Below are 26,563 nucleotides of genomic sequence, written 5' to 3' on the forward strand. Positions count from 1 at the left end.
CCAGCCAAGGAAGAAGAACTCTGCTGAACAACAACTGGAACAGCCACTACAGCACAGGCATCACAAAGTGATTTTGAGACTCTCCATCTGTCAAAGTAACAAAGTCCACACCACCAGCTTTGTGCTGAGTTGTAATCACTAGAACTCTACAACACCTCTGCAAATCCAAGACTACAAATATCCAGGCCTGCACCTTTGAAACAGACTTTCCTCCTGGGAAGATTCAACAGGTTGTCTGTAAACCATGAACACTTATCTCACTTTGAACTTTAAACTACATCCTACCCTTTTCTCTCTATCTATCTATCTATTCTTGTGTATGTGTGTGTGTGTGTGTGTGTGAGGTTGCTACCATCTTAGGAAATGTATAAAAATTGTTATTCTTTTAACCTATGAGAAAACCTGTCATTTGTCTTGTGACGGAAAACCCACATGCCAAATGGAAAATATTACTCTTGACATATGGAACTTTGCCTGAGACTATTTCACTGGATATTATTACAAATAATGTTTAAAAAGCAGAACAGAACAGCTAAAGATGATCGCACACAATTTGCATATGAGAAGCCAAAGGCTGGCAGGAAACCAGAGGTGATTACCCAGTCTAGGCAGAGCAATAGGGGTGCACTCTGATTCAATTACCTAGAATGGTTTTGTCAATGTTGATCGTCAAAAGCCATCGACACCCATTGACTTTGAAAGAGCCAAACGCCGGCCCCCCACCAAGTATGTCTGAACAACCTTGAATTTCAAAGATCATTCCATAAACTTCTGTTTCAAACAAAGAGGTGATCACATGACTCAGTTTGTGAATTGTGCCTCAGAAGGCAGACAGTAACTGAACTCCAAGAAGGAACATCCCTCCTCTCTCTCTCTCTCCAGGAAGGCCTCGGCTGCAGCTAAACCTCAAATCTACAGATTCTCACAGTCATCAACAAGGAGGACGGATAAAGTCTCTCTTCAGCCTTCCGGAACCAGAGAAGCAAGCCCGAATTGTGCACATGGCCCTGCAAGGACTTCAAGACTTTAATTTCACCTAAGGACACTGGGACTACACTTCCGTATTTAAATTCCACTTTTATTAAGGACTCTACTCCAACCTCCGAACTCTGCTTTTTCCCCTCTGTATCTATTTGTGTTTGTGTGCCTCGTATGACTGTGAGCGTGGATGCATTGCATATTTTAGTAATTTTAACTGGTTTAGAGTGATAAGGTTAATAAACTTCTTGTTTAAACTCAAGAAAACCTGTCTGATTGGTTCATTTGCAAGTATATTTATAAATATATAAATATATATATATATAAGGGAAACGGTGAGAGATTGGATGGGTAATGGGGGGAAACAGTGAGCAAGTGCTCACTGAGCTGCGAAGTTAAATCACTGTGTTAAAAGGATAAACCTTGTTGCTGTCAAACCAGAGATGGGCGAAAGGGGAGCCTGAGACCCCTTCCTCACCTGGTGGAAACAGTATGTTAATTTGACACGAAAGACACTCAGGGGCGAAAGCAACATTTTTAACAAAATACGATTGAGGTTAATTGGGAGGTGAACAGTGGGAACCACTCACACCCCTTTCCACCTGTCCGGAACAAGGGGTATGAATAATACAGTCGATATTTAAAGTCTGCATATTACATTGAGATATTAAAGTCTTATACATTACTGTCTGGTGTTACAGGGGCCTGTATAACACAGTGTGATATTAAAGGGGTCTGCATATTACTGAGAGGGGAGTGGATGTCATGACATCCTTCATCATCTTGCTGTTATTATATCACATTGGAATGAGAATGATCTATTGCTCTACAAACAGTGTTTTCTCACCAGCAGATATCCTTCTCAGAGGCAACACACTCCTTCCCATATATCATCTGCCCAAAGCCAACACACTGTGAATCCCCATTATCCATCCTGTCTCTCATCACTTACTCTATTGCCCATCCCGTCTCTCACCTTTTTCCCTATTATCCATCCCATCTCTCTCCGTTTTCCCTATTATCCATCCCGTCTCTCACTGTTTCCCCTATTACCCATCCCGTCTCTCACTGTTTCCCCTATTACCCATCCCGTCTCTCACCATTTTCCCCTATTACCCATCCCGTCTCTCACTGTTTCCCCTATTACCCATCCCGTCTCTCACCGTTTTCCCCTATTACCCATCCCGTCTCTCACTGTTTCCCCTATTACCCATCCCGTCTCTCACCGTTTTCCCCTATTACCCATCCCGTCTCTCACTGTTTCCCCTATTACCCATCCCGTCTCTCACCGTTTTCCCCTATTACCCATCCCGTCTCTCACTGTTTCCCCTATTACCCATCCCGTCTCTCACCATTTTCCCCTATTACCCATCCCGTCTCTCACTGTTTCCCCTATTACCCATCCCGTCTCTCACCGTTTTCCCCTATTACCCATCCCGTCTCTCACCGTTTTCCCCTATTACCCATCCCGTCTCTCAGCATTTTCCCCTATTATCCATCCCGTCTCTCACTGTTTCCCCTATTACCCATCCCGTCTCTCACTGTTTCCCCTATTACCATCCCGTATCTCACCATTTTCCCCTATTATCCATCCCGTCTCTCACTGTTTCCCCTATTACCCATCCCGTCTCTCTCCGTTTTCCCCTATTGCCTATCCTGTCTCTCACCGTTTTCCCCTATTATCCATCCCGTCTCTCTCCGTTTTCCCCTATTACCCTCCCGTCTCTCTCCGTTTTCCCCTATTACCCATCCCGTCTCTCACCATTTTCCCCTATTATCCATCCCGTCTCTCACTGTTTCCCCTATTACCCATCCCGTCTCTCTCCGTTTTCCCCTATTACCCTCCCGTCTCTCTCCGTTTTCCCCTATTACCCATCCCGTCTCTCTCCGTTTTCCCCTATTGCCCATCCCGTCTCTCACCTTTTTCCATATTACCCATCCCGTCTCTCTCCGTTTTCCCCTATTACCCATCCCGTCTCTCACCATTTTCCCCTATTATCCATCCCGTCTCTCACTGTTTCCCCTATTACCCATCCCATCTCTCTCCGTTTTCCCCTATTACCCATCCCGTCTCTCTCCGTTTTCCCCTATTGCCCATCCCGTCTCTCACCATTTTCCCCTATTATCCATCCCGTCTCTCACTGTTTCCCCTATTACCCATCCCATCTCTCTCCGTTTTCCCCTATTACCCATCCCGTCTCTCTCCGTTTTCCCCTATTGCCCATCCCGTCTCTCACCTTTTTCCATATTACCCATCCCGTCTCTCTCCGTTTTCCCCTATTACCCATCCCGTCTCTCACCATTTTCCCCTATTATCCATCCCGTCTCTCACTGTTTCCCCTATTACCCATCCCATTTCTCACCGTTTCCCCTGTTACCCATCCCGTCTCTCACCCTTTCCCCCATTATCAATCACGTTTCTCACCATTTCCCAGATTAACCATCCCATTTCTTACCCGTTCCCCTACTATCTATCATGTTTCTCACTGTTTTCCCCTATTACCCATCCCGTCTCTCTCCGTTTTCCCTATTACCCATCCCGTCTCTCTCCGTTGTCCCCTATTACCCATCCCGTCTCTCTCCGTTTTCCCCTATTACCCATCCCGTCTCTCACCTTTTTCCCTATTACCTATCCCGTCTCTCACCATTTTCCCCTGTTACCCATCCCGTCTCTCACTGTTTCCCCTATTATCCATCCCGTCTCTCACTGTTTCCCCTATTACCCATCCCGTCTCTCACTGTTTCCCCTATTACCCATCCCGTCTCTCACCATTTTCCCCTATTATCCATCCCGTCTCTCACTGTTTCCCCTATTACCCATCCCATCTCTCTCCGTTTTCCCCTATTACCCTCCCGTCTCTCTCCGTTTTCCCCTATTACCCATCCCGTCTCTCTCCGTTTTCCCCTATTACCCATCCCGTCTCTCTCCGTTTTCCCCTTTTGCCCATCCCGTCTCTCACCTTTTTCCCTATTATCCATCCCGTCTCTCACTGTTTCCCCTATTATCCATCCCGTCTCTCACTGTTTCCCCTATTACCCATCCCGTCTCTCTCCGTTTTCCCCTATTACCCATCCCGTCTCTCTCCGTTTTCCCCTATTACCCATCCCGTCTCTCTCCGTTTTCCCCTATTACCCATCCCGTCTCTCACCATTTTCCCCTATTATCCATCCCGTCTCTCACTGTTTCCCCTATTACCCATCCCGTCTCTCACTGTTTCCCCTATTACCCATCCCGTCTCTCTCCGTTTTCCCCTATTACCCATCCCGTCTCTCACTGTTTCCCCTATTACCCATCCCGTCTCTCTCCGTTTTCCCCTATTACCCATCCCGTCTCTCACTGTTTCCCCTATTACCCATCCCGTCTCTCTACGTTTTCCCCTATTACCCATCCCATTTCTCACTGTTTCCCCTGTTACGCATCCCGTCTCTCACCCTTTCCCCCATTATCAATCACGTTTCTCACCATTTCCCAGATTAACCATCCCATTTCTTACCCGTTCCCCTACTATCTATCATGTTTCTCACTGTTTTCCCCTATTACCCATCCCGTCTCTCTCCGTTTTCCCTATTACCCATCCCGTCTCTCTCCGTTGTCCCCTATTACCCATCCCGTCTCTCTCCGTTTTCCCCTATTACCCATCCCGTCTCTCATCTTTTTCCCTATTACCTATCCCGTCTCTCACCATTTTCCCCTATTACCCATCCCGTCTCTCACTGTTTCCCCTATTACCCATCCCGTCTCTCACTGTTTCCCCTATTACCATCCCGTATCTCACCATTTTCCCCTATTATCCATCCCGTCTCTCACTGTTTCCCCTATTACCCATCCCGTCTCTCTCCGTTTTCCCCTATTGCCGATCCTGTCTGTCACCGTTTTCCCCTATTATCCATCCCGTCTCTCTCCGTTTTCCCCTATTACCCTCCCGTCTCTCTCCGTTTTCCCCTATTACCCATCCCGTCTCTCTCCGTTTTCCCCTATTACCCATCCCGTCTCTCACCATTTTCCCCTATTACCCATCCCGTCTCTCACTGTTTCCCCTATTACCGATCCCGTCTCTTTCCGTTTTCCCCTATTACCCTCCCGTCTCTCTCCGTTTTCCCCTATTACCCATCCCGTCTCTCACGTTTTCCCCTATTGCCCATCCCGTCTCTCACCTTTTTCCCTATTACCCATCCCGTCTCTCTCCGTTTTCCCCTATTACCCATCCCGTCTCTCTCCGTTTTCCCCGATTACCCATCCCGTCTCTCACCATTTTCCCCTATTACCCATCCCGTCTCTCACTGTTTCCCCTATTACCCATCCCGTCTCTCTCCATTTTCCCCTATTACCCATCCCGTCTCTCACCATTTTCCCCTATTATCCATCCCGTCTCTCACTGTTTCCCCTATTACCCATCCCGTCTCTCACTGTTTCCCCTATTACCCATCCCGTCTCTCTCCATTTTCCCCTATTACCCATCCCGTCTCTCTCCGTTTTCCCCTATTACCCATCCCGTCTCTCTCCGTTTTCCCCTATTACCCATCCCGTCTCTCACTGTTTCCCCTATTGCCCATCCCGTCTCTCTCCGTTTTCCCCTATTACCCATCCCGTCTCTCACTGTTTCCCCTATTGCCCATCCCGTCTCTCTCCGTTTTCCCCTATTACCCATCCCGTCTCTCACTGTTTCCCCTATTATCCATCCCGTCTCTCACTGTTTCCCCTATTACCCATCCCGTCTCTCTACGTTTTCCCCTATTACCCATCCCATTTCTCACCGTTTCCCCTGTTACCCATCCCGTCTCTCACCCTTTCCCCCATTATCAATCACGTTTCTCACCATTTCCCAGATTAACCATCCCATTTCTTACCCGTTCCCCTACTATCTATCATGTTTCTCACTGTTTTCCCCTATTACCCATCCCGTCTCTCTCCGTTTTCCCTATTACCCATCCCGTCTCTCTCCGTTGTCCCCTATTACCCATCCCGTCTCTCTCCGTTTTCCCCTATTACCCATCCCGTCTCTCACCTTTTTCCCTATTACCTATCCCGTCTCTCACCATTTTCCCCTGTTACCCATCCCGTCTCTCACTGTTTCCCCTATTATCCATCCCGTCTCTCACTGTTTCCCCTATTACCCATCCCGTCTCTCACTGTTTCCCCTATTACCATCCCGTATCTCACCATTTTCCCCTATTATCCATCCCGTCTCTCACTGTTTCCCCTATTACCCATCCCGTCTCTCTCCGTTTTCCCCTATTGCCTATCCTGTCTCTCACCGTTTTCCCCTATTATCCATCCCGTCTCTCTCCGTTTTCCCCTATTACCCTCCCGTCTCTCTCCGTTTTCCCCTATTACCCATCCCGTCTCTCTCCGTTTTCCCCTATTACCCATCCCGTCTCTCACCATTTTCCCCTATTATCCATCCCGTCTCTCACTGTTTCCCCTATTACCCATCCCGTCTCTCTCCGTTTTCCCCTATTACCCATCCCGTCTCTCTCCGTTTTCCCCTATTACCCTCCCGTCTCTCTCCGTTTTCCCCTATTACCCATCCCGTCTCTCTCCGTTTTCCCCTATTACCCATCCCGTCTCTCTCCGTTTTCCCCTATTACCCATCCCGTCTCTCACCATTTTCCCCTATTATCCATCCCGTCTCTCACTGTTTCCCCTATTACCCATCCCGTCTCTCTCCGTTTTCCCCTATTACCCTCCCGTCTCTCTCCGTTTTCCCCTATTACCCATCCCGTCTCTCACTGTTTCCCCTATTACCCATCCCGTCTCTCTCCGTTTTCCCCTATTACCCATCCCGTCTCTCACTGTTTCCCCTATTACCCATCCCGTCTCTCTCCGTTTTCCCCTATTACCCATCCCGTCTCTCACTGTTTCCCCTATTACCCATCCCGTCTCTCTCCGTTTTCCCCTATTACCCATCCCGTCTCTCACTGTTTCCCCTATTATCCATCCCGTCTCTCACTGTTTCCCCTATTACCCATCCCGTCTCTCTACGTTTTCCCCTATTACCCATCCCATTTCTCACCGTTTCCCCTGTTACCCATCCCGTCTCTCACCCTTTCCCCCATTATCAATCACGTTTCTCACCATTTCCCAGATTAACCATCCCATTTCTTACCCGTTCCCCTACTATCTATCATGTTTCTCACTGTTTTCCCCTATTACCCATCCCGTCTCTCTCCGTTTTCCCCTATTACCCATCCCGTCTCTCACCATTTTCCCCTATTATCCATCCCGTCTCTCTCCGTTTTCCCCTATTACCCATCCCGTCTCTCTCCGTTTTCCCCTATTACCCATCCCGTCTCTCACTGTTTCCCCTATTACCCATCCCGTCTCTCTCCGTTTTCCCCTATTACCCTCCCGTCTCTCTCCGTTTTCCCCTATTACCCATCCCGTCTCTCTCCGTTTTCCCCTATTACCCATCCCGTCTCTCACCTTTTTCCCTATTACCTATCCCGTCTCTCACCATTTTCCCCTATTACCCATCCCGTCTCTCACTGTTTCCCCTATTACCCATCCCGTCTCTCACCGTTTTCCCCTATTACCCATCCCGTCTCTCACCATTTTCCCCTATTATCCATCCCGTCTCTCACTGTTTCCCCTATTACCCATCCCGTCTCTCACTGTTTCCCCTATTACCCATTCCGTCTCTCACTGTTTCCCCTATTACCATCCCGTATCTCACCATTTTCCCCTATTATCCATCCCGTCTCTCACTGTTTCCCCTATTACCCTCCCGTCTCTCTCCGTTTTCCCCTATTACCCATCCCGTCTCTCACCATTTTCCCCTATTATCCATCCCGTCTCTCACTGTTTCCCCCATTACCCATCCCGTCTCTCTCCGTTTTCCCCTATTACCCTCCCGTCTCTCTCCGTTTTCCCCTATTACCCATCCCGTCTCTCTCCGTTTTCCCCTTTTGCCCATCCCGTCTCTCACCTTTTTCCCAATTACCCATCCCGTCTCTCTCCGTTTTCCCCTATTACCCATCCCGTCTCTCTCCGTTTTCCCCTATTACCCATCCCGTCTCTCACCATTTTCCCCTATTATCCATCCCGTCTCTCACTGTTTCCCCTATTACCCATCCCGTCTCTCTCCGTTTTCCCCTATTACCCTCCCGTCTCTCTCCGTTTTCCCCTATTACCCATCCCGTCTCTCTCCGTTTTCCCCTATTACCCATCCAGTCTCTCTCCGTTTTCCCCTTTTGCCCATCCCATCTCTCACCTTTTTCCCTATTATCCATCCCGTCTCTCACTGTTTCCCCTATTATCCATCCCGTCTCTCACTGTTTCCCCTATTACCCATCCCGTCTCTCACTGTTTCCCCAATTACCCATCCCGTCTCTCTCCGTTTTCCCCTATTACCCATCCCGTCTCTCTCCGTTTTCCCCTATTACCCATCCCGTCTCTCTCCGTTTTCCCCTATTACCCATCCCGTCTCTCACCATTTTCCCCTATTATCCATCCCGTCTCTCACTGTTTCCCCTATTACCCATCCCGTCTCTCACTGTTTCCCCTATTACCCATCCCGTCTCTCTCCGTTTTCCCCTATTACCCATCCCGTCTCTCACTGTTTCCCCTATTACCCATCCCGTCTCTCTCCGTTTTCCCCTATTACCCATCCCGTCTCTCACTGTTTCCCCTATTACCCATCCCGTCTCTCTCCGTTTTCCCCTATTACCCATCCCGTCTCTCACTGTTTCCCCTATTATCCATCCCGTCTCTCACTGTTTCCCCTATTACCCATCCCGTCTCTCTACGTTTTCCCCTATTACCCATCCCATTTCTCACCGTTTCCCCTGTTACCCATCCCGTCTCTCACCCTTTCCCCCATTATCAATCACGTTTCTCACCATTTCCCAGATTAACCATCCCATTTCTTACCCGTTCCCCTACTATCTATCATGTTTCTCACTGTTTTCCCCTATTACCCATCCCGTCTCTCTCCGTTTTCCCTATTACCCATCCCGTCTCTCTCCGTTGTCCCCGATTACCCATCCCGTCTCTCTCCGTTGTCCCCTATTACCCATCCCGTCTCTCACCTTTTTCCCTATTACCTATCCCGTCTCTCACCATTTTCCCCTATTACCCATCCCGTCTCTCACTGTTTCCCCTATTACCCATCCCGTCTCTCACCGTTTTCCCCTATTACCCATCCCGTCTCTCACCGTTTTCCCCTATTACCCATCCCGTCTCTCACTGTTTCCCCTATTACCCATCCCGTCTCTCACTGTTTCCCCTATTACCATCCCGTATCTCACCATTTTCCCCTATTATCCATCCCGTCTCTCACTGTTTCCCCTATTACCCTCCCGTCTCTCTCCGTTTTCCCCTATTACCCATCCCGTCTATCTCCGTTTTCCCCAATTACCCATCCCGTCTCTCACCATTTTCCCCTATTATCCATCCAGTCTCTCACTGTTTCCCCTATTACCCATCCCGTCTCTCTCCGTTTTCCCCTATTACCCTCCCGTCTCTCTCCGTTTTCCCCTATTACCCATCCCGTCTCTCTCCGTTTTCCCCTATTACCCATCCCGTCTCTCACCATTTTCCCCTATTATCCATCCCGTCTCTCTCCGTTTTCCCCTATTACCCATCCCGTCTCTCTCCGTTTTCCCCTATTACCCATCCCGTCTCTCACCATTTTCCCCTATTACCCATCCCGTCTCTCTCCGTTTTCCCCTATTACCCTCCCGTCTCTCTCCGTTTTCCCCTATTACCCATCCCGTCTCTCACCTTTTTCCCTATTACCTATCCCGTCTCTCACCATTTTCCCCTATTACCCATCCCGTCTCTCACTGTTTCCCCTATTACCCATCCCGTCTCTCACCGTTTTCCCCTATTACCCATCCCGTCTCTCACCATTTTCCCCTATTATCCATCCCGTCTCTCACTGTTTCCCCTATTACCCATCCCGTCTCTCACTGTTTCCCCTATTACCCATTCCGTCTCTCACTGTTTCCCCTATTACCATCCCGTATCTCACCATTTTCCCCTATTATCCATCCCGTCTCTCTCCGTTTTCCCCTATTACCCATCCCGTCTCTCACTGTTTCCCCTATTACCCATCCCGTCTCTCTCCGTTGTCCCCTATTACCCATCCCGTCTCTCACCTTTTTCCCTATTACCTATCCCGTCTCTCACCATTTTCCCCTATTACCCATCCCGTCTCTCACTGTTTCCCCTATTACCCATCCCGTCTCTCACTGTTTCCCCTATTACCATCCCGTATCTCACCATTTTCCCCTATTATCCATCCCGTCTCTCACTGTTTCCCCTATTACCCTCCCGTCTCTCTCCGTTTTCCCCTATTACCCATCCCGTCTCTCACCATTTTCCCCTATTATCCATCCCGTCTCTCACTGTTTCCCCCATTACCCATCCCGTCTCTCTCCGTTTTCCCCTATTATCCTCCCGTCTCTCTCCGTTTTCCCCTATTACCCATCCCGTCTCTCTCCGTTTTCCCCTTTTGCCCATCCCGTCTCTCACCTTTTTCCCAATTACCCATCCCGTCTCTCTCCGTTTTCCCCTATTACCCATCCCGTCTCTCTCCGTTTTCCCCTATTGCCCATCCCGTCTCTCACCTTTTTCCCAATTACCCATCCCGTCTCTCTCCGTTTTCCCCTATTACCCATCCCGTCTCTCTCCGTTTTCCCCGATTACCCATCCCGTCTCTCACCATTTTCCCCTATTATCCATCCCGTCTCTCACTGTTTCCCCTATTACCCATCCCGTCTCTCTCCGTTTTCCCCTATTACCCTCCCGTCTCTCTCCGTTTTCCCCTATTACCCTCCCGTCTCTCTCCGTTTTCCCCTATTACCCATCCCGTCTCTCACCTTTTTCCCTATTATCCATCCCGTCTCTCACTGTTTCCCCTATTATCCATCCCGTTTCTCACTGTTTCCCCTATTACCCATCCCGTCTCTCACTGTTTCCCCTATTACCCATCCCGTCTCTCTCCGTTTTCCCCTATTACCCATCCCGTCTCTCTCCGTTTTCCCCTATTACCCATCCCGTCTCTCTCCGTTTTCCCCTATTACCCATCCCGTCTCTCACCATTTTCCCCTATTATCCATCCCGTCTCTCACTGTTTCCCCTATTACCCATCCCGTCTCTCACTTTTTCCCCTATTACCCATCCCGTCTCTCTCCGTTTTCCCCTATTACCCATCCCGTCTCTCACTGTTTCCCCTATTACCCATCCCGTCTCTCTCCGTTTTCCCCTATTACCCATCCCGTCTCTCACTGTTTCCCCTATTATCCATCCCGTCTCTCACTGTTTCCCCTATTACCCATCCCGTCTCTCCACGTTTTCCCCTATGACCCATCCCATTTCTCACCGTTTCCCTTGTTACCCATCCCGTCTCTCACCCTTTCCCCCATTATCAATCACGTTTCTCACCATTTCCCAGAATAACCATCCCATTTCTTACCCGTTCCCCTACTATCTATCATGTTTCTCACTGTTTTCCCCTATTACCCATCCCGTCTCTCTCCGTTTTCCCTATTACCCATCCCGTCTCTCTCCGTTGTCCCCTATTATCCATCCCGTCTCTCTCCGTTGTCCCCTATTACCCATTCCGTCTCTCTCCGTTTTCCCCTTTTGCCCATCCTGTCTCTCACCGTTTTCCCCTATTACCCATCCCGTCTCTCACTGTTTCCCCTATTACCCATCCCGTCGCTCTCCGTTTTCCCCTATTGCCTATCCCGTCTCTCACCGTTTTCCCCTATTATCCATCCCGTCTCTCTCCGTTTTCCCCTATTACCCATCCCGTCTCTCACTGTTTCCCCTATTACCCATCCCGTCGCTCTCCGTTTTCCCCTATTGCCTATCCCGTCTCTCACCGTTTTCCCCTATTATCCATCCCGTCTCTCTCCGTTTTCCCCTATTACCCATCCCGTCTCTCACCGTTTTCCCCTATTACCCATCCCGTCTCTCTACGTTTTCCCCTATTACCCATCCCGTCTCTCACCGTTTCCCCTGTTACCCATCCCGTCTCTCACCCTTTCCCCCATTATCAATCACGTTTCTCACCATTTCCCAGATTAACCATTCCATTTCTTACCCGTTCCCCTACTATCTATCATGTTTCTCACCGTTTTCCCCTATTACCCATCCCGTCTCTCTCCGTTTTCCCTATTACCCATCCCGTCTCTCTCCGTTTTCCCCTTTTGCCCATCCCGTCTCTCACCTTTTTCCCCTATTACCCATCCCGTCTCTCACTGTTTCCCCGATTACCCATCCCGTCTCTCTCCGTTTTCCCCTATTACCCATCCCGTCTCTCACTGTTTCCCCTATTACCCATCCCGTCTCTCTCCGTTATTCCCTATTACCCATCCCGTCTCTCACTGTTTCCCCTATTACCCATCCCGTCTCTCTCCGTTTTCCCCTATTACCCATCCCGTCTCTCTCCGTTTTCCCCTATTACCCATCCCGTCTCTCACCTTTTTCCCTATTACCCATCCCGTCTCTCCCCGTTTTCCCCTATTACCCATCCCGTCGCTCTCCGTTTTCCCCTATTACCCATCCCGTCTCTCACCGTTTTCCCCTATTACCCATCCCGTCTCTCACCATTTTCCCCTATTATCCATCCCGTCTCTCACTGTTTCCCCTATTACCCATCCCGTCTCTCACTGTTTCCCCTATTACCCATCCCGTCTCTCACTGTTTCCCCTATTACCATCCCGTATCTCACCATTTTCCCCTATTATCCATCCCGTCTCTCACTGTTTCCCCTATTACCCATCCCGTCTCTCTCCGTTTTCCCCTATTGCCTATCCTGTCTCTCACCGTTTTCCCCTATTATCCATCCCGTCTCTCTCCGTTTTCCCCTATTACCCTCCCGTCTCTCTCCGTTTTCCCCTATTACCCATCCCGTCTCTCTCCGTTTTCCCCTATTACCCATCCCGTCTCTCACCATTTTCCCCTATTATCCATCCCGTCACTCTCCGTTTTCCCCTATTACCCATCCCGTCTCTCTCCGTTTTCCCCTATTGCCCATCCCGTCTCTCACCTTTTTCCCTATTACCCATCCCGTCTCTCTCCGTTTTCCCCTATTACCCATCCCGTCTCTCTCCGTTTTCCCCGATTACCCATCCCGTCTCTCACCATTTTCCCCTATTATCCATCCCGTCTCTCACTGTTTCCCCTATTACCCATCCCGTCTCTCTCCGCTTTCCCCTATTACCCTCCCGTCTCTCTCCGTTTTCCCCTATTACCCATCCTGTCTCTCTCCGTTTTCCCCTATTACCCATCCCGTCTCTCTCCGTTTTCCCCTTTTGCCCATCCCGTCTCTCACCTTTTTCCCTATTATCCATCCCGTCTCTCACTGTTTCCCCTATTACCCATCCCGTCTCTCACTGTTTCCCCTATTACCCATCCCGTCTCTCTCCGTTTTCCCCTATTACCCATCCCGTCTCTCTCCGTTTTCTCCTATTACCCATCCCGTCTCTCTCCGTTTTCCCCTATTACCCATCCCGTCTCTCTCCGTTTTCCCCTATTACCCATCCCGTCTCTCACTGTTTCCCCTATTATCCATCCCGTCTCTCACTGTTTCCCCTATTACCCATCCCGTCTCTCTACGTTTTCCCCTATTACCCATCCCATTTCTCACCGTTTCCCCTGTTACCCATCCCGTCTCTCACCCTTTCCCCCATTATCAATCACGTTTCTCACCATTTCCCAGAATAACCATCCCATTTCTTACCCGTTCCCCTACTATCTATCATGTTTCTCACTGTTTTCCCCTATTACCCATCCCGTCTCTCTCCGTTTTCCCTATTATCCATCCCATTTCTCACCGTTTCCCCTATTATCCATCCCGTTTCTCACCGTTTCCCCTATTATCCATCCCGTTTCTCACCGTTTCCCCTATTATCCATCCCATTTCTCACCGTTTCCCCTATTATCCATCCCGTTTCTCACCGTTTCCCCTATTATCCATCCCGTTTCTCACCATTGCCCCTATTATCCATCCCATTTCTCACCGTTTCCCCTATTATCCATCCCGTTTCTCACCGTTTCCCCTATTACCCATCCCGTTTCTCACCGTTTCCCCTATTACCCATCCCGTTTCTCACCGTTTCCCCTATTATCCATCCCATTCGTCACAGTTTCCACCATTATCCATCCCATTTCTCACCGTTTCCCCTATTACCCATCCCATTTCTCACCGTTTCCCCTATTATCCATCCCTTTTCTCACCGTTTCCCCTATTATCCATCCCGTTTCTCACCGTTTCCCCTATTACCCATCCCGTTTCTCACCGTTTCCCCTATTATCCATCCCGTTTCTCACCGTTTCCCCTATTATCCATCCCGTTTCTCACCATTGCCCCTTTTATCCATCCCGTTTCTCACCGTTTCCCCTATTATCCATCCCATTCGTCACAGTTTCCACCATTATCCATCCCATTTCTCACCGTTTCCCCTATTACCCATCCCGTCTCTCACTGTTTCCCCTATTATCAATCACGTTTCTCACCATTTCCCCGATTAACCAACCCGTTTCTCACCTGTTCCCCTACAATCTATCATGTTTCTCACCATTTCCCCTATTATCCATCCCGTTTCTCACAGTTTCCCCTATTATCCATCCCGTTTCTCACCGTTTCCCCTATTACCCATCCCGTCTCTCACTGTTTCCCCTATTATCAATCACGTTTCTCACCATTTCCCCGATTAACCAACCCGTTTCTCACCTGTTCCCCTACAATCTATCATGTTTCTCACCATTTCCCCTATTATCCATCCCGTTTCTCACAGTTTCCCCTATTATCCATCCCGTTTCTCACCGTTTCCCCTATTATCCATCCCGTTTCTCACCATTGCCCCTTTTATCCATCCCATTTCTCACCGTTTCCCCTATTATCCATCCTATTTCTCACCGTTTCCCCTATTATCCATCCCGTTTATCACCGTTTCCCCCATTATCCATCACGTTTCTCACCGTTTCCCCTATTATCCATCCCGTTTCTCACCGTTTCCCCTATTATCCATCCCATTTCTCACCGTTTCCCCTATTATCCATCCCGTTTCTCACCGTTTCCCCTATTATCCATCCCGTTTCTCACCGTTTCCCCTATTATCCATCCCATTTCTCACCGTTTCCCCTATTATCCATCCCGTTTCTCACCGTTTCCCCTATTATCCATCCCGTTTCTCACCGTTTCCCCTATTATCCATCCCATTTCTCACCGTTTCCCCTATTATCCATCCCGTTTCTCACCGTTTCCCCTATTATCCATCCCGTTTCTCACCATTGCCCCTATTATCCATCCCATTTCTCACCGTTTCCCCTATTATCCATCCCGTTTCTCACCGTTTCCCCTATTACCCATCCCGTTTCTCACCGTTTCCCCTATTACCCATCCCGTTTCTCACCGTTTCCCCTATTATCCATCCCATTCGTCACAGTTTCCACCATTATCCATCCCATTTCTCACCGTTTCCCCTATTACCCATCCCATTTCTCACCGTTTCCCCTATTATCCATCCCTTTTCTCACCGTTTCCCCTATTATCCATCCCGTTTCTCACCGTTTCCCCTATTACCCATCCCGTTTCTCACCGTTTCCCCTATTATCCATCCCGTTTCTCACCGTTTCCCCTATTATCCATCCCGTTTCTCACCATTGCCCCTTTTATCCATCCCGTTTCTCACCGTTTCCCCTATTATCCATCCCATTCGTCACAGTTTCCACCATTATCCATCCCATTTCTCACCGTTTCCCCTATTACCCATCCCATTTCTCACCGTTTCCCCTATTATCCATCCCTTTTCTCACCGTTTCCCCTATTATCCATCCCATTTCTCACCGTTTCCCCTATTATCCATCCCGTTTCTCACCGTTTCCCCTATTATCCATCCCGTTTCTCACCGTTTCCCCCATTATCCATCCCATTCGTCACTGTTTCCCCTATTATCCATCTCGTTTCTCACCGTTTCCCCTATTATCCATCCCGTTTCTCACCATTGCCCTTTTTATCCATCCCATTTCTCACCGTGTCCCCTATTATCCATCCCGTTTCTCACCATTTCCCCATTACCCATCCCGTTTCTCACCGTTTCCCCTATTATCCATCCCGTTTCTCACCGTTTCCCCCATTATCCATCCCATTTCTCACCGTTTCCCCTATTATCCATCCCATTTCTCACCGTTTCCCCTATTATCCATCCCATTTCTCACCGTTTCCCCTATTATCCATCCCATTTCTCACCATTTCCCCTATTATCCATCCCGTTTCTCACCGTTTCCCCTATTATCCATCCCGTTTCTCACCGTTTCCCCTATTATCCATCCCATTTCTCACTGTTTCCACTATTATCCATCCCGTTTCTCACCGTTTCCCCTATTATCCATCCCGTTTCTCACCGTTTCCCCTATTATCCATCCCATTTGTCACCGTTTCCCCTATTATCCATCCCATTTCTCACCGCTTCCCCTATTATCCATCCCATTTCTCACCGTTTCCCCTATTATCCATCCCATTTCTCACCGTTTCCCCTATTATCCATCCCGTTTCTCACCGTTTCCCCTATTATCCATCCCGTTTCTCACCATTTCCCCTATTATCCATCCCGTTTCTCACTGTTTCCCCTATTACCCATCCCGTTTCTCACCGTTTCCCCTATAATCCATCCTGTTTCTCACCGTTTCCCCTATTATCCATCCCATTTCTCACCGCTTCCCCTATTATCCATCCCTTTTCTCACCGTTTCCCCTATTATCCATCCCATTTCTCACCGTTTCCCCTATTATCCATCCCATTTCTCACCGTTTCCCCTATTATCCATCCCGTTTCTCACCGTTTCCCTTATTATCCATCCCGTTTCTCACTGTTTCCCCTATTATCCATCCCGTTTCTCACCGTTTCCCCTATTATCCATCTCGTTTCTCACCGTTTCCCCTACTATCCATCCCTTTTCTCACTGTTTCCCCTATTATCCATCCCATTTCTCACCGTTTCCCCTATTATCCATCCCGTTTCTCACCGTTTCCCCTATTATCCATCCCATTTCTCACCATTTCCCCTATTATCCATCTCGTTTCTCACCGTTTCCCCTATTATCCATCCCTTATCTCACCGTTTCCCCTATTATCCATCCCGTTTCTCACCGTTTCCCCTATTATCCATCCCATTTCTCACCGTTTCCCCTATTATCCATCCCGTTTCTCACCGTTTCCCCTATTATCCATCCTGTTTCTCACCGTTTCCCCTATTATCCATCCCATTTCTCACCGTTTCCCCTATTATCCATCCCATTTCTCACCGTTTCCCCTATTATCCATCCCATTTCTCACCTGTTCCCCGATTATCCATCCCATTTCTCACCGTTTCCCCTACTATCCATCCCATTTCTCACCGTTTCCCCTATTATCCATCCCATTTCTCACAGTTTCCCCTGTTATCCATCCCGCCTCTCACTGTTTTCCCTATTATGCCCCCCCACTCAGTACCTGATCACGTGCTGCTGATGTCTCCTGCACTGGTTGTTTGTTCAATGTGCAGACAAATTGAATTGGGTCAGCCAAAGCCTTTGTTAAATCTGCAAAGACAAGCAGAGTGTTAAGTGTCCTGTCCCAGAACTATGCAGAGACAGGCTGCTCTGTGAGAATTAGTCCTGTAGTGTTTCCTTCAAAACATACCCTCACTATCTCCAGATCACTCGTTCCATTCCATTCATAGTTGGAAGGGCTCAAAATACTCCAAGGGTAGGTACAGCACAGGCTAGGTACAGAGTAAAGCTCCCTCTATACAGTCTCATCAAACACTCCCAGGTCAAACACAGAACAGGGTTTGAACCCTGTATGTGTTGTTGTGACAGTAAGCAGATGGGGAGGAACATTGAGCTTGATGTATGATGTTCCAGCTTACCTGCCCAAGTGTCGGGCACATAGTCCTTCACTTCAATATGAACAAACAGAGTTGGCATGGTCAGCGGCTGGTTAGTCTCACTCCGCAGGCTAATATGGCGATATCCTATGGGAGAGAAGACACATCTCAGTCAGTGATGCATAGACACCAGAGGAACATGGAACTGAGAGTGATGCTTAGGAGTGGGGTAGGTAAGGGAGGGGAGAGGAAGGGGAGGGGTAAATTATATTGTTGGGTAGACCGTGGGATGTGGCCCCATGAACAATGTCCATGTAATGTGGTTCGGGAGTGTGGGATATGTCTGTGTAATGTGATTAGTGGATGTGAGATGTATCCATGTAATGTGGGATGTGTCCGTGTAATGTGATTCGAAGATGTGGGATATAGAATCATAGAAAGTTTACGGCACAGAAAGAGACCACTTGGCCCATCATGGCTATGCTGGCCGAAAAACGTTCCACCCATTCTAATCCCACTATCCAGCATTTGGTCCATAGCCCTGTAGGTTATGGCACTTGAGGTGCATATCCAGAAGACTTTTGAATGAGTTGAGGGTTTCAGGCAGTTAATTCCAGACCTCCACCACCCTCTGGGTGAAAAAGCTTTTCCTCTTCTCCCCTCTTATCTTTCTACCACTCACTTTAAATCTATGCCCCCTAGTCACTGACCTCTCTGCTGAGGTAAATAGGCCCTTTACCTCCACTCTATCCAGGCCCCACAAAATTTTGTACATTTCAATTTGATCTCTCCTCAGCCTTCTCTGTTCCAAGGAGAACAACCCCAGCCTATCCAGTCTTTTCTCATAGCTGCATTTTTCCAGTCCCAGCAACATCCTCGTAAATCTCCTCTGTTACCGTCTCTAGTGCAATTACATCTTTTCTGAAATGAGGTGACCAGAACTGCACACAGTACTCAAGTTGTGGCCTAACCAATGAGTTATACAGTTCCAGCATAACATCCCTGCTCTTATATTCTATACCTGGGCTAATAAAGGAAAGGATTCCATATGCCTTCTTAACCACCTTATCGACCTGTCCTGCTACCTTCAGGGATCTGTGGACATTCACTCCAAGGTCCCTCATTTCCTCTACACTTCTCAGTATTTTCCCATTTATCGTGTATTCCTTTGCCTTGTTTGACCTCCCCAAATGCATCACCTCACACTTCTCCAGGTTGAATTCCATTTGCCACTTTTCTGCCTATCTGACCAGACCATCAATATCTTCCTTCAGCCTACAGCTATCCTCCTCGCTATCTATCACACGGCCAATCTTTGTGTCGTCTGCAAACTTGCCCCCCACATTTACGTCCAAATTGTTAATATACACCACAAAAAGCAGGGAGCCCAGTACTGAGCCCTGTGGAACTCCAGTGGAAACAGCCCTCCAGTCGCAAAGACACCTGTCAACAATTACCCTTTATTTCCTGCCACTGAGCCAATTTTGTATCCACCTTGCTGCATTTCCCTGGATTCCATAGGATTTTATTTTTTTAACCAGTCTGCCATGTGGGACCTTGTCAAAAGCCTTGCTAAAATCCATGTAGACCACATCAACTGCACTACCTTCATCAAGCTTCCTTGTTACTTCTTCAAAAATCCGATCAAGTTGGTCAGACAGGATCTTCCCTGAACAATTCCATGCTGACTATCCTTAATTAACCTGTGCCTTTCTAACTGACAGTTTATCCTGTCTCTCAGAATACATTCCAATAATTTGCCCACTACTGAGGTTAGACTGACTGGCCTGTAATTATTCGGTCTATCCCTCGCTCCTTTTTAAATAGAGGTACAACGTTAGCAGTCCTCCAATCCTCTGGCACCACACTTGTATCCAGCGAGGACTGAAAAATGATGGTCAGATCTTCTCTCATGCTTCTTTTAACAGCCTGAGATACATTTCATCCGGTTCTGGTGATTTAGCCACTTTCAAGGATGCTTTCAAGGCACAGTGGCGCAGTGGTTAGCACTGCAGCCTCACAGCTCCAGGGACCCGGGTTCGATTCTGGGTACTGCCTGTGTGGAGTTTGCAAGTTCTCCCTGTGTCTGCATGGGTTTTCTCCGGGTGCTCCGGTTTCCTCCCACAAGCCAAAAGACTTGCAGGTTGATAGGTAAATTGGCCATTATAAATTGTCACTAGTATAGGTAGGTGGTAGGGAAATATAGGGACAGGTGGGGATGTTTGGTAGGAATATGGGATTCGTGTAGGATTAGTATAAATGGGTGGTTGATGGTCGGCACAGACTCGGTGGGCTGAAGGGCCTGTTTCAGTGCTGTATCTCTAATCTAATCTAATATGTCCTCTCTCCCTATGTTGATTACATCCAATACTTCACATGCTTCTTCCTTAAATACAATATCTGCATCACCCTCCTCTTTTGTGAAGACAGACGCAAAGTATTCATTAAGAACAATGCCAACATCTTCCGCCCCTACATGTAGGTTACCTTTTTGGTCTTTTATGGACCCTACTCTTTCCTTAGTTATTCTCTTACTCTTAATGTATTCAAATAGTCGTTTAGTAGTACAGAACTTGAGTATTGCTGAAAATAGAGACATGTTGTTGACTCGGGGATGTGAGTGCAAGATGAAAAGCTTCGACAACCTGTCTCTATTTTCAGCAATACTCTTAATGTATTGATAAAACATCTTTGGGCTCACCTTGATTTTGCTTGCCAATATTCTTTCATGCCCTATCTTAGCTTGTCCATGTAATGCGGTTCAGGAGTGTGGGGATTGTCTGTGTAACGTCGTTTTGGAATGTGGCCTATCTCCATTTAATGTGGTTCCGGAATGTGGGATGTGTCCGTGTAATGTGATTTGGGATGTAGTGTATGTCCATGCATCGCCACCAGTAGTCAGATGATTTGATTTGCCCTGGCCATGTTGTGGGAAACAGCAGTCCTGGGTTACCTGTTTGGAGAGCAGTAACTGGAAGAATCCGGTGTCCAATTAATTTTCCGCCATCTTCAAAAGTGGCAATTCTCATGGAACTCAGCTCCGGCACTAGGATCTGCAAGCCAGGAATACCTGTTTAAACTGCAGCTGAAGATTAATGACCACACATGGTCAGCTGATAACCTCAGACACTGGGAGCAGAAGCTGGTTTTATGCTGCTGAGAAGTGAATCAGCTGCAGCCAAAAGAGTTGCCCGCGGGTGAAAGGTCAATTTAAATATTTCTGTGGAACTGTGGGTACATCATGAATAGCTCATGGGTAGCCAGTATATGGGGAGCAACAGCCACTGAAGGGCCCTCTCAGTATTACTATTCTTGTCTAATAAATCCAATAGGAGCGTGAATCCTTTAAAGGGTCAGACTGGCAAAGATGAATAGTGATGTGGACGACAATGCAGACTGGCCCTACATTTGGAAGAGATTCAACCAGCTGCATCCAGTCCATTTCTTAGTGTCTGAAGCATTGCTCAGATGTTCCAGGGAGTCGTGGGGCTATGGACCCATTGCCATGGAAACATGTGGACTGGGCCCAAACAAGACCGCTGCACACGAGGTCTGGGGGCTAATGAACCCAGCACAGTTTGGGACCCAGAGTTCAGGAACCCACAGGCCGTCAGTCCAGACACAATAGGATCTCAGAATCCATCAGTCTGATTACAACAGTAACCTAGGGTCCATCAGTCTGATTGCAACAGTAACCCAGAGTCTGTCAGTCTGATTACAACAGTAACCCAGAGTCTGTCAGTCCAGACACAACAGTAACCCAGAGTCTGTCAGTCTGATTACAACAGTAACCCAGAGTCTGTCAGTCTGATTACAACAGTAACCCAGAGTCTGTCAGTCCAGACACAACAGTAACCCAGAGTCTGTCAGTCCAGACACAACAGTAACCCAGAGTCTGTCAGTCCAGACACAACAGTAACCTAGGGTCCATCAGTCTGATTGCAACAGTAACCCAGAGTCTGTCAGTCTGATTACAACAGTAACCCAGAGTCTGTCAGTCCAGACACAACAGTAACCCAGAGTCTGTCAGTCTGATTACAACAGTAACCCAGAGTCTGTCAGTCTGATTACAACAGTAACCCAGAGTCTGTCAGTCCAGACACAACAGTAAACCAGGGTCCATCAGTCTGATTGCGACAGTAACCCAGAGTCTGTCAGTCTGATTACAACAGTAACCCAGGGTCCATCAGTCCAGACACAGCAGTAACCCAGAGTCCGTCAGTCCAGCCACAACAGTAACCCGGAGCCAGTCCGTCTGATTACAACAGTAACCCAGGGTCCATCAGTCCAGACACAACAGTAACCCAGGGTCCATCAGTCTGATTGCAACAGTAACCCAGAGTCTGTCAGTCTGATTACAACAGTAACCCAGAGTCTGTCAGTCCAGACACAACAGTAAACCAGGGTCCATCAGTCCAGACACAGCAGTAACCCAGAGTCTATCAGTCTGATTACAACAGTAACCCAGAGTCTGTCAGTCTGATTACAACAGTAACCCAGAGTCTGTCAGTCCAGACACAACAGTAACCCAGAGTCTGTCAGTCCAGACACAACAGTAACCTAGGGTCCATCAGTCTGATTGCAACAGTAACCCAGAGTCTGTCAGTCTGATTACAACAGTAACCCAGAGTCTGTCAGTCTGATTACAACAGTAACCCAGAGTCTGTCAGTCCAGACACAACAGTAACCCAGAGTCTGTCAGTCCAGACACAACAGTAAACCAGGGTCCATCAGTCCAGACACAGCAGTAACCCAGAGTCTGTCAGTCTGATTACAACAGTAACCCAGGGTCTGTCAGTCCAGACACAACAGTAACCCAGAGTCTGTCAGTCTGATTACAACAGTAACCCAGAGTCTGTCAGTCTGATTACAACAGTAACCCAGAGTCTGTCAGTCCAGACACAACAGTAACCCAGAGTCTGTCAGTCCAGACACAACAGTAACCTAGGGTCCATCAGTCTGATTGCAACAGTAACCCAGAGTCTGTCAGTCTGATTACAACAGTAACCCAGAGTCTGTCAGTCCAGACACAACAGTAACCCAGAGTCTGTCAGTCCAGACACAACAGTAACCCAGAGTCTGTCAGTCTGATTACAACAGTAACCCAGAGTCTGTCAGTCTGATTACAACAGTAACCCAGAGTCTGTCAGTCCAGACACAACAGTAAACCAGGGTCCATCAGTCTGATTGCGACAGTAACCCAGTGTCTGTCAGTCCAGACACAGCAGTAACCCAGAACTCGTCAGTTCGGAGAAAACAGTAACCCGGGGTCCATCAGTCTGATTGCAACAGTAACCCAGAGTCTGTCAGTCTGATTACAACAGTAACCCAGGGTCCATCAGTCCAGACACAACAGTAACCCAGGGTCCATCAGTCTGATTGCAACAGTAACCCAGAGTCTGTCAGTCTGATTACAACAGTAACCCAGAGTCTGTCAGTCTGATTACAACAGTAACCCAGGATCCATCAGTCCAGACACAACAGTAACCCGGAGTCAGTCCGTCTGATTACAACAGTAACCCAGGGTACATCAGTCTGATTGCAACAGTAACCCAGAGTCTGTCAGTCCAGACACAACAGTAACCCAGAGTCTGTCAGTCTGATTACAACAGTAACCCAGTGTCTGTCAGTCCAGACACAGCAGGAACCCAGAATCCATCAGTCCGGAGACAACAGTAACCCAGGGTCCATCAGTCTGATTACAACAGTAACCCAGGGTCCATCAGTCTGATTACAACAGTAACCCAGAGTCTGTCAGTCTGGTTACAACAGTAACCCAGAGTCTGTCAGTCCAGACACAGCAGTAACCCAGAATCCATCAGTCCAGACACAACAGTAACCCAGTGTCCATCAGTCTGATTGCAACAGTAACCCAGAGTCTGTCAGTCTGGTTACAACAGTAACCCAGAGTCAGTCCGTCTGATTACAACAGTAACCCAGTGTCCATCAGTCCAGGCACAACAGTAACCCGGAGTCCATCCGTCTGATTACAACAGTAACCCAGGGTCCGTCCGTCCAGACACAGCAGTAACCCAGAGCCAGTCCGTCTGATTACAACAGTAACCCATGGTCCATCAGTCTGATTGCAACAGTAACCCAGAGTCTGTAAGTCTGATTACAACAGTAACCCAGTGTCTGTCAGTCCAGACACAGCGGTAACCCAGAATCCATCAGTCCGGAGACAATAGTAACCCAGAATCCATCAGTCCGGAGACAACAGTAACCCAGAGTCTGTCAGTCCAGACACAACAGTAACCCAGAGTCTGTCAGTCCAGACACAACAGTAACCTAGGGTCCATCAGTCTGATTGCAACAGTAACCCAGAGTCTGTCAGTCTGATTACAACAGTAACCCAGAGTCTGTCAGTCCAGACACAACAGTAACCCAGAGTCTGTCAGTCCAGACACAACAGTAACCCAGAGTCTGTCAGTCCAGACACAACAGTAACCCAGAGTCTGTCAGTCCAGACACAACAGTAAACCAGGGTCCATCAGTCCAGACACAGCAGTAACCCAGAGTCTGTCAGTCTGATTACAACAGTAACCCAGGGTCTGTCAGTCCAGACACAACAGTAACCCAGAGTCTGTCAGTCTGGTTACAACAGTAACCCAGAGTCTGTCAGTCCAGACACAGCAGTAACCCAGAATCCATCAGTCCAGACACAACAGTAACCCAGTGTCCATCAGTCTGATTGCAACAGTAACCCAGAGTCTGTCAGTCTGGTTACAACAGTAACCCAGAGTCAGTCCGTCTGATTACAACAGTAACCCAGTGTCCATCAGTCCAGGCACAACAGTAACCCGGAGTCCATCCGTCTGATTACAACAGTAACCCAGGGTCCGTCCGTCCAGACACAGCAGTAACCCAGAGCCAGTCCGTCTGATTACAACAGTAACCCATGGTCCATCAGTCTGATTGCAACAGTAACCCAGAGTCTGTAAGTCTGATTACAACAGTAACCCAGTGTCTGTCAGTCCAGACACAGCGGTAACCCAGAATCCATCAGTCCGGAGACAATAGTAACCCAGAATCCATCAGTCCGGAGACAACAGTAACCCAGAGTCTGTCAGTCCAGACACAACAGTAACCCAGAGTCTGTCAGTCCAGACACAACAGTAACCTAGGGTCCATCAGTCTGATTGCAACAGTAACCCAGAGTCTGTCAGTCTGATTACAACAGTAACCCAGAGTCTGTCAGTCCAGACACAACAGTAACCCAGAGTCTGTCAGTCCAGACACAACAGTAACCCAGAGTCTGTCAGTCCAGACACAACAGTAACCCAGAGTCTGTCAGTCCAGACACAACAGTAAACCAGGGTCCATCAGTCCAGACACAGCAGTAACCCAGAGTCTGTCAGTCTGATTACAACAGTAACCCAGGGTCTGTCAGTCCAGACACAACAGTAACCCAGAGTCTGTCAGTCTGATTACAACAGTAACCCAGAGTCTGTCAGTCCAGACACAACAGTAACCCAGAGTCTGTCAGTCCAGACACAACAGTAACCTAGGGTCCATCAGTCTGATTGCAACAGTAACCCAGAGTCTGTCAGTCTGATTACAACAGTAACCCAGAGTCTGTCAGTCTGATTACAACAGTAACCCAGAGTCTGTCAGTCCAGACACAACAGTAACCCAGAGTCTGTCAGTCCAGACACAACAGTAACCCAGAGTCTGTCAGTCTGATTACAACAGTAACCCAGAGTCTGTCAGTCTGATTACAACAGTAACCCAGAGTCTGTCAGTCCAGACACAACAGTAAACCAGGGTCCATCAGTCTGATTGCGACAGTAACCCAGTGTCTTTCAGTCCAGACACAGCAGTAACCCAGAACTCGTCAGTTCGGAGAAAACAGTAACCCGGGGTCCATCAGTCTGATTGCAACAGTAACCCAGAGTCTGTCAGTCTGATTACAACAGTAACCCAGAGTCTGTCAGTCTGATTACAACAGTAACCCAGGGTCCATCAGTCCAGACACAGCAGTAACCCAGGGTCCATCAGTCTGATTGCAACAGTAACCCAGAGTCTGTCAGTCTGATTACAACAGTAACCCAGAGTCTGTCAGTCTGATTACAACAGTAACCCAGGATCCATCAGTCCAGACACAACAGTAACCCGGAGTCAGTCCGTCTGATTAGAACAGTAACCCAGGGTCCATCAGTCTGATTACAACAGTAACCCAGAGTCTGTCAGTCTGGTTACAACAGTAACCCAGAGTCTGTCAGTCTGATTACAACAGTAACCCAGTGTCTGTCAGTCCAGACACAGCAGTAACCCAGAATCCATCAGTCCGGAGACAACAGTAACCCAGGGTCCATCAGTCTGATTACAACAGTAACCCAGGGTCCATCAGTCTGATTACAACAGTAACCCAGGGTCCATCAGTCTGATTACAACAGTAACCCAGAGTCTGTCAGTCTGGTTACAATAGTAACCCAGAGTCTGTCAGTCCAGACACAGCAGTAACCCAGAATCCATCAGTCCAGACACAACAGTAACCCAGGGTCCATCAGTCTGATTGCAACAGTAACCCAGAGTCTGTCAGTCTGGTTACAACAGTAACCCAGAGTCAGTCCGTCTGATTACAACAGTAACCCAGTGTCCATCAGTCCAGGCACAACAGTAACCCGGAGTCCATCCGTCTGATTACAACAGTAACCCAGGGTCCGTCCGTCCAGACACAGCAGTAACCCAGAGCCAGTCCGTCTGATTACAACAGTAACCCATGGTCCATCAGTCTGATTGCAACAGTAACCCAGAGTCTGTAA

At 48.3% G+C, this 26,563-nt stretch overlaps 1 protein-coding gene across 1 annotated transcript in view; it reads right to left on the minus strand.

Annotated features, from left to right (window-relative positions):
* The window catches only part of LOC137373519 (1-phosphatidylinositol 4,5-bisphosphate phosphodiesterase beta-2-like), a 463,682-nt gene that overhangs the window by 163,841 nt on the left and 273,278 nt on the right, over positions 1-26,563 (minus strand). Inside the window, exons 21-23 of the mRNA XM_068038391.1 lie at positions 20,752-20,851; positions 17,841-17,945; positions 17,423-17,511 (exon numbers count right to left, since the gene is read on the minus strand). Coding sequence (XP_067894492.1) covers positions 17,423-17,511; positions 17,841-17,945; positions 20,752-20,851 — 294 coding nt within the window. The remainder of the gene's footprint in view (positions 1-17,422; positions 17,512-17,840; positions 17,946-20,751; positions 20,852-26,563) is intronic.

The sequence above is a fragment of the Heterodontus francisci genome, chromosome 9, assembly GCF_036365525.1.
Source record: "Heterodontus francisci isolate sHetFra1 chromosome 9, sHetFra1.hap1, whole genome shotgun sequence".
NCBI classification, from domain to species: Eukaryota; Metazoa; Chordata; class Chondrichthyes; order Heterodontiformes; family Heterodontidae; genus Heterodontus; species Heterodontus francisci.